The following is a 13,885-nucleotide window of genomic DNA, read 5'->3' on the forward strand; positions in this document are numbered from 1 at the left end:
TACAGATTTCCCTTATATTGCCGTATATTAACTATACATAAAGCTTTTTACCATGTCCACTATCTCCCTGCTATGTTATAAATTTCAAAAACTGGCAAATAGAACTAAAGGAGGTATCCTATTTGTTAATAAAACTTAATGTGTTTGTCTCCCCCCCAACCCGACACACGTATTTCTTTAGAAAAAACAGAAAAACATTTTAAGAATAGGAATCCAGAATCTTGGTTCACCTTTGTGGGGGGATGACATTTGCTGTACGGAAAATGGCAACAGTCACAGCCTTACGAAGTTCCTGTACGTCCTCCGTGGTCTTCTGCGAACCTCTCTTTCGGCTTGTATGATCACAATGCCAACACATCTTATCCAGGTAAGAATCTTTCCAAAACTCCTTTCCCCTAATTAGTGCTACATAATGAAGAGCAATATATAAACACTCGGAGTCTGAGTCTGATAAATTATTTTCATATGCCATTTAAGTAGAACAGATTTCAGGAATGCCAGAGAGCAAAATGTCCTTTACTTTAGAGTGTTAAATTGTTGTGTATTTGTGGTTTTAATATACAGTGAGTATATGGTAAGTCTATCTTTAATAATATTATTTTTTCTTCGATTTCTTGTAAATGCATAATACATTGTGTTATGTGGTTGATATTTTACTGATATCTTTTCATTAATCATTAGATTAATCATAAAGATCTAAGATATGGATATAGATCTTGAAGAAATATTTGCACACCCATATTCATAGCAGCATTACTTACAATAGCTAAAATGTGGAACCATTCTGAGTATTCATTAATAGATGAACTTGGTAAGATATGGCCTATATTGCAATGGAATATTACTCAGCCTTGAAAAGGAAGGAAATTATGAGGTGCCTGGTTGGCTCAGTCAGTTAAGTGGCTGACTTCAGCTCAGGCATGGGTTCAAGCACCGCATCGGGCTCTGTGCTGACAGCTCAGAGCCTGGAGACTGCTTCAAATTCTGTCTGTCTGTCTGTCTGTCTGTCTCTTTCTCTCTCTCTCTCTCTCTCTCTCTCTCTGCCCTCCCTCAGCTCGTGCTCTGTCTCTGTCAAAAAATGAATAAAAATGTTAAAAATTTTTAATAAAAAAAGAAAAGGAAGGACATTCTGACATATGCTGCAACACTGATGAATCTGAGGACATTATCCTAAGTGAAATAAGTCAGTCACAAAAAGACAAATACTGTGATTCCATTTATACGAAGTACTTAAAGTAGTAAAAAGCATAGAAACGGAAGGTAGTATGGTGGCTGCCCTGGGCTGAGGGAGAGGGAATGGCAAGTTACTTAATAGGTACAAAGTTTCTGAAAATGGTTGTTGGTGGTAGTGGCACAACATCATGAATGTACTTAATAACACGGAATTATACATTTAAAAATGGTTAAAATAGTAAATTTTATGTTATATATATTTTGCCACATTCAAAATTTTGAGGAAAAAAAGAAAAGGGGCACCTGGGTGACTCAGTCAGTTAAGCCTCCAACTCTTGATTTCAGCTCGGGTTGTGATCTCGCAGTTCGTGAGTTTGAGCCGCATGTTGGGCTCTGTGCTGACAGCCGGGAGCCTGCTTGGGATTCTGTCTCCCCTTCTCTCTCCCCCTCCCCTGCTTGTGTGCACTCTCTCTCTCTCAAAATAAATTAACACTAAAAAAATGTAAAAGGAAAAGAAAAGACAAACACTGATCTAAATAGGACATGTCCTTTTCTTCCCTTGCTGTTTCTATGTGTAAACCTCCTGAAACAACACTCTTAGGGAAAAAGGTCCATCTCCCCAGACAGAAAAAGAGGGATTTTTGCAAGATTTGCCTCATCAGCTCAAAAAGTCCTTTTCTTAAGAGTGTCCAAGAGGCTGGGGCACCTGGCTGGGTCAGTCAGAAGAGTATGCAACTCTTGATCTCACGGTCATGAGTTCAGGCCCCACACTGGATATAGAGATTCGTTAAATAAATAAACCTTAATTTTTTTTTTATAAAAAGAGTATTCAAGAAGCAAGTTTGGGACAATTTTCATCATTGTTGTTATTTTATATGTAATAGAGAAAGTACAATTACATTGTATATTTTTCCACAGTATTTATTATTAAATATATTTCTATAACAAACACAATACTAGAAATAATAAAACTGAAAAAAAATCACCTGCAGTGAATGGAATCTGAAAGTCAAAATAAGCTAAATCACTGAAATCATCTTTTCTAATGTACATACACTAAATTAACACTTTGATGTAGAATGACTTTCATAGCAGAATAATGTTGAGCTTTGTTTTCCTTTACTTCTCTAGGAAGTCTCAATAATAATAATGATAGCACTAACAAATACAAAATACTTAAAGTCAAGATCTTAAAGTTCTTATAAAATCCTTACATAACTACTGTTGTAATCTACATTTTACATGTAAGGAAACTGAGATACAGAGAAGTTAAGAAACTAGATCAATGTTTAATACCTGAGAAACCATGGTTTGAACCCAGAAAACTGGGTTCCAGCACCTCATACTAGAATACGTAGCACATTTTTATTCTGGAACTCATTCTCTCAAAGCTAGTAGTTCTCATATCTTTTATCTTGGAGTTAGAAAGGACATGGGGCTCATCTGAGCTAGGCTCCTGCCTTCGGGCGAGTAAAGTAGTATCCCGAGTGAAATGACCTGTTCAAGCAAATCACAGAAACAAAGACTATCCTTGGTGAGACTTCATGGATCTATGCAAACTCTACATTTGATTAAACTAACAGGAGTAAACACTGACAGAAATTAAATCAAATTAACAGAAATAAAAGATAGAATTGAAATTTGAAGTTCACCAAGGAGATAAAGAAATGCCATTTCAATTAAATTAATAAACATTAATTAAATTAACAGAAATATAAGATATAATTGAAATTTTGAGTTCACCAAGGAGATAAAGGAATGCCATTTTAAGATGCTGTATCTAAACATACTGTATAAGGGTTAAAGCTGAGACATTGTTTAAGGGCTATTAAGTTTGTAAAGCACCATATTCCTTCCTGCACAAGTAGAGAGAGGAGTATGATTGACAGCATACCCCCATACATTGTCAGTGACTTGTGCTTTTGAGCTTTCTAAGGGTTACCATAGCAACTTCCTGCTGTTCTAGTTAGCATTCCTCTTTAATAATTGCAAACTTTGAGCAAAAGAAAAATTAGATCTTAATCAGAAAAAAAGTTTGACTTTTCACATCAGGATTTCCTTTTTTTAGTAAACTCTACCCCCAACATGAGGCTCAAACTCACAACCCTGAGATCAACAGTCACAAACTATCCCAACTGGTGCGTCTCACATCAAGCTTTCTTAAATCCAAATATTTCTCTGTCAACCAACTGTGGAGAAAATCCGTATTTCTTATAAATTTTATTATTGAAGCTGTGTTGTATCTCATTCATGCATTCATTTCTTCTACACTGCTTTTGAGTGACTGACAGTGCTATAGTCCACTATATATATATAGTGGAAATTTTAAAATGAGTGAGAGACACTGGTTCCTTTCAGGCACCTTATTCTGTAGTGGGGAGGTAAATATTAAAAACTTGTGTTTCAATCTGAAGATGAAATCCAGAAAACAATTGCATTCATAATAGCATCAAAAAGAATAAAATACTTAGAAATAATTTTAACAAGAAGAATGTACAACTTATACTCTGAAAACTACATAACATTGTTGAAAGAAATTTTAAAAGATCTAAATGAATGGAAAAACTTTCCAGGTTCATGGATCAGAAGGTTCAAAATTAATATGACCATTGTCTCCAAACTGATCTACAGATCCAACACAGTCCCTATCAGAATCCCAGCTGACTTTTTTGGAGAAATCTGCAAGCTGATTCTAAAATGGCTATGGAATTTCAGAAGACTTAGAATAGCCAAAATAATCCTTTAAAAAAAGAATAAGCTAGGAGGGCTCATACTTCTCAATTGCAAAACTTTCTAGAAAACAATGGTAAAAGACAGTGTAGTCCTATCATAAGAATAGGCATATAGATCAATGAAATAGAATTGAGAGTCCAGAAATAAACCCATATATCTATGGTCAACTGATTTCGACAAGTGTGCCAAGACCATTCAATAAGAAAACGATAGGCTTTTTCAACAAATGGAATAGGACAACTAGATAGCCACATGCAAAAGAATGAGGGTGAACCATTACTCCACAGCATGGACAAAAATTAATGCAGAATGGATCGGAAACCTGAATGTAGCAGCCAAAACTATCAAGAAATGCATGCTCTACCAACTAAGCCAGCCAAGCACCTCAAAATTAAAAACTTTTATGTTCAACGGACACTGTCAAGAAATTGTTAAAGGCAGCCCACAGAGTAGGTGAAAATATTTGCAAGTGATATCTGATTAGAGATTTTTATCTACAATACATAAAGAATGCTTACAAATCAATAATAAGATAACTCAATAAAAATGGGACAGTAATTTGAGTACGCATTTTTCCAGAGAAGATGTACAAATGGCCAATTAGCACATGAAAGATGCTCAACATCATTAATCCACAAAAATGCAAATCAAAATTACAATGAGATACTACTTGACATTCCCTAGGATGGGTAAAACAAAACCTCAGGTAACATTAAGTGTTGGCAAGGCGAAGACAATGGAATCCTTATACCCTGCTGGTGGGAATATAAAAGGGTACGGTTGCTTTGGAAACAGTGTGGCGCTTTTCAGTGATTCAACCTGGAGTTACAGTGTGACCCAGCAATTCCACCCATTAGTATATACCCAATAGAAATGAGACCATGTGTCCACATAGAAATTTGTGCCTGAAAGTTTATAGCATTATTATTAATAACAGCCAAAAGATGAAAACAGCCTAAATCTCTATTAACTGATACTGGATAAGCAAATGTGGTATATCCATACAATGAAATACTATTTGGCTATATAAAGGAATAAAGTACTAATACTTGCTATAAGACAGATGGACCTTAAAAAGATTATGCTAAGTAAAAGAAGCCATCACAATAGAACATATATGATTTCATTAATATGAAAGTCCTGAATAGGGAAATCTGTAGAGACAGAAAGTAGATAGTGGTTACCTAAGGCTTTGGAGTGCTGGGAGATGGGGAGACCTTGAGTATGTGGTGGGGTGATAAATAAAAAGATTGGTTTGTTTTTTGTTTTTTTTTAAGGTGATGAAAATGTTATAAAATTGCCTTGAGTAATGGTTGCACATATCTGTGAATACTAAAAAACCTCTGAATTGTATACTTTAAGTAGGTGAATTGAATGGTATGTAGATTATATTTCAATAAAGCTGCTGATTTAAAAAAATGTAGGTTACGTGGGGCGCCTGGGTGGCTCAGTCTGTTGAGTGACCGACTTCAGCTCAGGTCATGATCTCACGGTTTGTGAGTTCGAGCCCTGCGTCAGGCTCTGTGCTGACAGCTCAGAGCCTGGACCTGCTTCAGATTCTGTGTCTCCCTCTCTGCCCCTCCCCCTCTCATGCTCTGGGTCTCTCTGTCTCAGAAATAAATAAACATTAAAAAAATTTTTTTTAAATGTAGGTTACAAAATAGTTGGTAAATCTGGTAGCAGAGTTATAAGTATACCAGATCAGAACTTTAGTTCAGTGGTTCTCAAACTTTTTAATCTTAGAACCTCTTTACACTCTTAAAAACTATTGATGATCTCAAAAAAACATTATTTGGGTTGTATCTATTGATATTTACCATATTACAAATTGAAACTAAGAAATTTTCAAATATTTATTTACGAATTCTGTTAAAATAATAATAATGAACTGATCACATGATTGTAAAATAATGATTTTTAAAAAATTTAGTTAGAAGAGTAACATTGTTTTACACTTTTCCTTAGTAGGAAACAGCAGGTTCTAATATTGGCTTCATTATTCAATCCATTGTGATATATTGTTTTGGTTCAAGTATGAAAAGAAAATCTGACTTCACACAGATACATTGTTGGAAAAGGGAGAAGTGTTTTAGTAGCCTTTTTTTTTTTTTTGATAATTGTAGAGATTCTTCAGTATACACTGAAACTCGAAAAGTAATAGTTTTACAAACATTACAAACATTACAATGTGAAATCAAAAACTGTGAATGAACTTTTTCATATTATGCTACACTAAAAGGCATTCATTGCTTTATCTTGCACTTTGAATGGGTCTTTCACTCATTCAAGATATTGACATATCATTCCTTGGTCATTTGGAAGGTATCGGTTGGTTCATGGAGTTATGCCAATCTTCCAAATATTTGCACATTTCATTATACAATATCAAACAATCATATTAGTTAATATCAGCACCATCTACAGTGTTGTACATGTCACCAGTTTACTTTTATTGCTAATTAGTTTTTGAGCATAAAAATATACCACAATTTCTTTATTCTTCCACCTATTTATGGACATTTGAGTTATTTCCAGATTGAAGCCTTTATGAATAAAGCTGCTATGGTCATTAATGTATGAGTCTTTGTACAGATACGTATTTTCATGTTTCTAGGAATCACATCCCTCTAAACCTTTTTACTTTCAGTCTTTCACATTTTAGCCATTATAGTACACTTGAACTGTATGACACTGTGATAATTTGCATTTCCCTGACAACTAATGATGTTGATCATCTTATCATATGCTTATTGGCTATTTTGCCCGTCTTCTTTTGTCTAAGTCTTTTGTTCATTTTTTAATTGGGTTATTTATCTACTTATTATTGAATTATGAAATTCCTGAAATATTTTCGGTATATCTTTGCAATAATTTCTTCCAGTCTATGGCTTGCCTTTTCTAATAACAGTATCTTTTGAAGAGTTAAAGTTTTTAATCTAGATAAAGTTTATCTTATCATTTTTTTTAATGGTTAGCAATTTCTCTCTCCTACTCCTCCCATTTTAAAATCTTTGCCCTCCGTAGGGTCTTTTTCCTGTTTTCTTCTAAAAGTTTGATAGTTTTATCTTTTACTAATTGATCAATGTAATCCAATTTGAATGTTTTAAACGACTGTAGTTTACATTCTCAAATAGTTTTTGACTTATTAGTTAACATTCTATGTTAACACACTTTACATTACTAGTTCTATTTTTATTAGAGTTACTATTTACCAAGGTACTTATTGTCTGCCTCAAACATGTGATTTCATATAATCTTATGTATCTAATACTTTGTAACCTCTGGGAAGTCAGGGCCACATATTTATAGTTTTCTTTTTTCCAGGTTATGTTTATGAAAGTAATACATCATTAAAGGCAATAAAGTATAAAAATTCATAGCACAGTAACTAAGCTTTTTCTAGATGTTTAATAAATGTTTAAGGAATAATGATTCTTACTTAGGAAATCATTTCTAATATCTGATTGTTGAAACTTCTTGAATCTTTATTATAAATTTTTGTGATTTTAGATCTTTTTTCTAGCATACCCAAACCCTTCCTGCAAATGGCCAATTTATTATAATGTCATTTAGTCATCTTAATTATATACAGGATATATCAGCATATTTCAAGTCTTATTACTGAAAATTTAGGTATAAGTAAGATAAGAATTTTGCCTCCTTAGCCAGTATAACTTATTTATAATTATTATAAGAGGATGATTTATTTTTCCTGCAAAGACTTTTTACAGATTTTGCATGAACCTGACTTATTATTGTGAGTTTATAATCACACCAATATCATAGGGAAACTCCTTTCTCTAATCATCTTAGATATTCTACACATACTTGTATTGTTTACATTGTTAATGATGTTAAGTCATTATAAAATTAATACTTTAATACTAGTTTGGTTAGCTTTCATGAGCTTCTTGATTTTGATGAGAAGTAAACCTGGAACAGACTTATCAAATACTCGTAAAAATACTGCTACTCTTAGTACCACTACAACTGTGCTATTACTGTAAGCATTTATTAGGCACATACCACATGCGAAGCACACTGCAAGCGTTATGTCCTTGAATATCCACCACAAGCCTTACCTCTATTTTTACAAGGTTACACAGTTAATAAGAGGCAAGGCCAGTAATGTTCTACCTCATGTCTTCCCCTGACTCCAGACTACACCATCTTCACTTTTAGGTTATATAGCCAGCTGCCCTAATCATCACAAAAACTCTGCAAGATAGGCATGATGCCAGTTGCAAACAAGATTAAACTGAAATTAAGCGATGCAACAAAGTCACGTATTTAATAACATGTTTAAAGCTAGTATCAAACTCTGATCTGTTTAAATCTAAAACTTACTCTTTCCTCCCTGTCACACTACATCTTTATGTATCTTGAATTATTAACTACTTCTGATGGCAGTAACTTCCCATGAGGAAAAAAAGTTCTAGACCAATGTTGCTATTCAGCATTTTTAAAGAGAAAACTATCATTGTAAAATTGTTGACAAATTAGTACATGTGAAAGATTAAGTAAAAAGTTTCATTGCAGTCAAGGGAGGAAAAAAGGATGGGAACATATTTCCTTATGTGTAATTGCAAAGCAAAGAAAACAGTTATGAAATAAATACGTGTATATATGTAATTTTTTTATCTTTTCCAAAGGGACCTATGCAAGAAAAAAGAAAAGAACATTTTTCTAAAGCTGTTTTGGTGGCCATTATGTTCATTATTTAGAAGGAGATTCCAAACCCATTGTGAATGCTTGTGACTGTGATCCTTGCGGTCTCTGTAGAAGGAAACAGCCGTCATACTGTCAGGTGTCCTCAAGTCATCCTGTCTACGTCACCAATTAAATAATGATCGAGGTGATTAAATGGACTAGATATCTAAACATTATGCAATATTTGCATTTTGGTATTTTACAGATACATTTAAAACATTGTATAACTGGAAGAGATATCATTTAAATTTATGTTTTTTAAGGTTCTAGTAAAAAGACTATTTTGAAATGGAAATAGGAAAATGGGGGGCCAGACTTTGGCGATGAGTATAAGGTTAAATAATGTGACCAAGAATTAAGACGTATTCCTCAAAATATAAAAAAAAAAACAAAACTGCCCATCCATCTACAATTTTCACATTTTCCATAATATCTTTTCTACGCATTTTTTCTACCTATCCATTTTTCAATGTTTTTTAAATTTATTTTTGAGAGAGACAGAGAGAGAGAGAGAGGAAGGGGCAGAGAAAGCGGGAGACACAGAATCCGAAGCAGGCTTCAGGCTCTGAGCTGTCAGCACAGAGCCCGATGCGGGGCTCAAACTCACAGACTGTGAGATCATGACCTGAGCTGAAGTCAGACACTTAACCGACTGAGCCACCCAGGCGCCCTTCTAGCTATCATATAGTAGTTTTCTGGTCCTAATATCAGTTGAGGTATTAAAATGTATATATATTCTTTTGCTCTATGACTATAACATCTCATTATATATTTGTTTTTATGTCAAAGTACTTAAGAGAACATATAAGATTTAAGAGTTTGCTTCAACCAATCATGATGTAAACAGGGGATAAAACCCAAGAACTCTTAAAAACCAGCGAAGAAAACCATAAGGTTTAGGGTAAGGAAAGGGAATAAGAACCAGAAGCAGTATGCTCACAAATCTAATCAAAGACATATGAATACACAGAACCAGGAGACTGTGAGTTTATTTAATAAATCTTACATAGTACTTTTTATGAGCCAGATGCAGTCCTCAAATTTTTTTAAATATTAACTCATTTTATCCTTACAGTAACCCCATATGGTTGGTGCTGTTATTGTCTCCATTTTACAGATTAGGAAACAGGGGACAAAAAAGTTGAAGTGACTTTCCCAAGGTCACACGGCTAGTGAGTGGCAGGATTTAGACCAAAGCAGTACCCTGTAAGTACCATACTCTTAACCACCATGCCCTGCAGCTTACTCAATAGAAGTACTAAAAGAAGGTCAAAATTAAGACACAGACTTGTGTACACAAGGTAGCATTTAATGATGAAAGAACCTGGGCTTTTGGAGACAAATAGACCCAATTAGTCATATGGTCTTAACATTAGTCAGGTCTTAACATTCTCAACCTCATCTTCTTCATCTTTTAAAAAATGGGGTGAGGAATACCTAATTCAGAGGATTAGCAAAAACATGTGCTGACACAGCGCTAACACATAGTAGTCACTCAATATATGCAAGCAATCATTACCTTCACTATAATTACTTTAAAGAGACTTCCAAAGATGAAAATTTGAACAGAGATCAGGCCATAGAAATAAGGTGTGCAAGTTCATCAAAGCAGTAGAAGTCCTCAGCTTTCTGTCTCTTTTTATGAAAGTCTGTGACAGAATCTTCTAACAGGTCAGGCCTGAGATAGACCAGGAGGCATGCATGAAGTCAGGTGACCATCTAAGTCATAGTAACATCACCATGTTGTTCCAAGACTCTTCTAACATCGTACGTCAACTTCCTCTCCACTATGACCAGTGCCATTCCTATAGACTCCAAGTCAGAATTTAAGTGGTGATTGAATGTCTAAGGGTAATTTAGCTTATTCATTCATGAACAGATATTTATTGCTGAGGCACTAGGCACTCATGAGGATATAGCAGTGAATAAGAGAAACAAAATTACTATCCTTGTGGAGGTTTTTTAGCAATGTAAAAGACAGTATGAATGGAGCAGAAAATTAGTATATGGAAGGTATTTACAGGCTTGAGCTTGGAATTTGATACTAAAGTGGTTTCTGCAAGAAATAGAAATGTAGTTTCATATCCTTGGAAACAATTAAACATCTATAGGTAATAGAATTGTGATACTTTTATTTGAATATGTTGTATAGAGTATCACTATGTTAAAAGTATATAAATATCTATATCTCTTAAATTGGTAAAAGAGCCAATCAGTGTTCTTACTTTAGTTATTAGCATTCTGTCAGACTTGTACAGTAATGATTAGTTACCCTTTATTATACTTTTGGCATGCTTCCCATGTTTAATTTCATTGTAGGGAAGGAACACATAGTTAAGGAAATTGCAAAGAGGAGGAAAAGTTAAAATAGGGAAAATAATGACATAGATTCAAAACTGACTTGAATTTATTATTATAAGACTTTTGCAAGTAGAACGAAAAAGAATTATTTTTAAATTTGCATTTGAAATATTTTGTATTTAGCCTGACAACTTTGAACTTAGAATTTTTTATTTTCTTTAGGTTAAAACTTATTTCCATAACAGCAACAGGGAAAAATAACAAACACACATTGAAACAAATACATAAAAATAAACTCTAAGTATCTGTTAAGAAAATGCTAAAATTATCCATCAAATATATTATGAGTATCTTAAAAAATATATAGTCCTAAACAATTTTCCTGCAAGGTTGTTATATTACTGATATTGTCTCCTTCTAGAATATAATTTTAGCACCTGCTCAAAGACATTGTATTAAAAAATGTATGTGAAAATGGCCAAGTTAAATAAGACTTTGTTACATGCTAAACTGTGGTATAAAGTGTCATTAGAAAGAGCAGGACTACGGACGGCTCCCCCATATTCGAGCATTACCCAGTTCCCAGATCCCTGCTGTGTAGTTGTTCCACTCGCCAAGAAGCCTGTTAAAGAGCCCCCAAGAGCATGTGTACAGCCCTCCATGTTAATAGTTAATTGGTGAGGATGGCAAGATGAGAGGACAGCCGAACATGTGGTCTCTCAGACTCAAGCCGTAGACAGACCTTTAGTTATAATAACAGCAGCTGCTCACGTTCTCACAACTCAACTGTTCAAAACTGTTGTCGAATGAAGGTTGCTGTGGATTGGAAAAAAAAAAAAAAAAAAAAAAGGGAAGGTCACATCTAAGAAAAATAACTAAAACCCTACCTTGAAACTCTTACTATTTAAGTATGAGAATATTACTTGAACTTTTTAAAACTTAAGTACAGATTTCTATATTCAAAGCTGTTCTATTTCAGACACATATAACACTGCTGCTTTTTTCCTATTTACTGTTAGAAACAGAAATGCTGGTGCACTGCTCGAAACTTTTTAATGAGATTTTTTGCAAAGTGACACCTTTGAAGCAGTTACAGTAGGATGCTGTTCGATTTCCCCATCTAGCAAGATATGAAACTATTAATTTTTTTGGTTTTATAAATGGAAACTGGCTTCCTATAGTGAAATTTGTCATCCACCTCCACATTATAGAACATTTTGTGCCTTTTAAGTTAATTTTATTTTCAATTCCCAGTGACAGTTGTGTACTTGAGGAAAATGATGACAAATAACATTTATTCTTTTTGAAATTAAAAATTTAGTTTTATGCCTTGTTATGATTTCCTTGGTAAGGTGAAAGGAAAGTAAGTTTCCCTTAGCTTCTGCATTTTGTTTACATGATCTATGACAGGTTGTTGGTGACTTGTTTTTAGTGATCAAAAGCATTTTTACTGGAAACCATCAGGAAGTAAGTATGGAAGAACTTAGAATTGTGATTCAAATGGGAGGTGCAAATATTTTTCTGTGGCTTTCTCACAACTTTCCTTTCAGGAAGAAAATGTACTTTTTATTATTGCTAACTTACTCAAGCTGTTGTAATCTACTTTTTAAAGGAATTTTTAAATATAAACAACAGCCTAATAAATTACTCCTTAACTATCATAATGAAGGGGTGAAAACTTCTTTGACATTACTCACAGTAAAATATTAAATAACATTTTCTCATTCTAGAATACTTCTCAGTATCACCAGCATTTAATGTGTTTGCTTATCAGACATTAGTTTATAAACTATTCAAACTTTCTTTTATTCAGAACAGATTTCAGATTTGAAAGTGTCCCAGAACATATTTTGATTGGTCATTATCGTCATTTGCTCCATTAACAGCCTTGCTCAGTTTTTATCCTATAATCAATGTTTTCCAACAATTTGATCTGTGGACTTCCCTCCACACCCCCGCCCCACCTATCTGTTTGGAAAATACCATCACCAGTATGTTAGTTTGTACCAAGGAAAATTTATTTTCTACAGAAAAGCAGGAAGAAAGTGCTTTGCTATTTATAACATCTCTTGAAAATTGAGGGAGCTTTTATTTAGTGTGTTATTTTAATTGATATATCTTCCAATTAATATCTTACAGCATTAATATAATAAAGTTTTGAAATGAGTGAATGTTTCAAAGTAGAGAAATTCAGAACAAGCCTTTTCACATCCATAAACTTTTGTGTTCATGCTGAGTATCTTAGCAGCTAAACTGTAAGTCAAGTAATGGACTGCTTAGAACTAACCACTAATATGGGATTATGAAATGTGGACTCCAGTGGCCTTGTGAATTTCTCTCAGTGTGAAATCTTTTATTCTTAAAACAAGAACTAAAAATAATTGCATGGTAAAGGAACAACAGACTTTTATGAGTTTACAACTATAAAATTTTGGAAAATATTTTTAATGTAATTGTTGATAAGAGCATCATTATAGGAAAGCATAACATCATCTCTGTCCCATAACTTAATCTATTTTAAGTGCTCTTTTTAAATGTACTTTATTAAGGAGAAAATTTAAGGATGAAAATTAGAGATTAGATTTAATCTCTTGATCATAACTATCAATTACTAAAGGATAAAGTCAGATATTCTGGCTGTCAATTTTTCATGAGTTCCTTTTATTTTTCTAGATCTTCTCAACTACTCTAAGGTAGATTGTAAGAAATTAACATTTTTAAAAGTATAAAAAGAAGCAATCTTAAGAAGTCAACTGAATCATACTAAACCTATTTTAATGTTATGCCATGTATGTTAAATTGTAGTTTTTGAAAATTTAGTAACTTCATATGAGTCTGGTGTACTGGAAACAGAGTCTTTTATTCTTTATAATAACAAATAATAGAGAAATAGGTGTTTCAACTTTGCTACCATAGGCTGCTGATAAAAATCTATAAATTCTTATAGCTCCAGTTTTTTTTCTTCTGT

At 33.5% G+C, this 13,885-nt stretch overlaps 1 protein-coding gene across 2 annotated transcripts in view; it reads left to right on the forward strand.

Moving 5' to 3' along the window:
• The window catches only part of ELP4 (elongator acetyltransferase complex subunit 4), a 242,706-nt gene that overhangs the window by 91,414 nt on the left and 137,407 nt on the right, over positions 1 to 13,885 (forward strand). For both annotated transcript variants that reach the window (XM_042903923.1, XM_042903924.1), the window contains exon 7: positions 182 to 367. In XM_042903923.1, the coding sequence (XP_042759857.1) occupies positions 182 to 367 (186 nt within the window). The remainder of the gene's footprint in view (positions 1 to 181; positions 368 to 13,885) is intronic.

Source organism: Panthera leo, chromosome D1 (assembly GCF_018350215.1).
Source record: "Panthera leo isolate Ple1 chromosome D1, P.leo_Ple1_pat1.1, whole genome shotgun sequence".
Lineage (NCBI taxonomy): Eukaryota > Metazoa > Chordata > Mammalia > Carnivora > Felidae > Panthera > Panthera leo.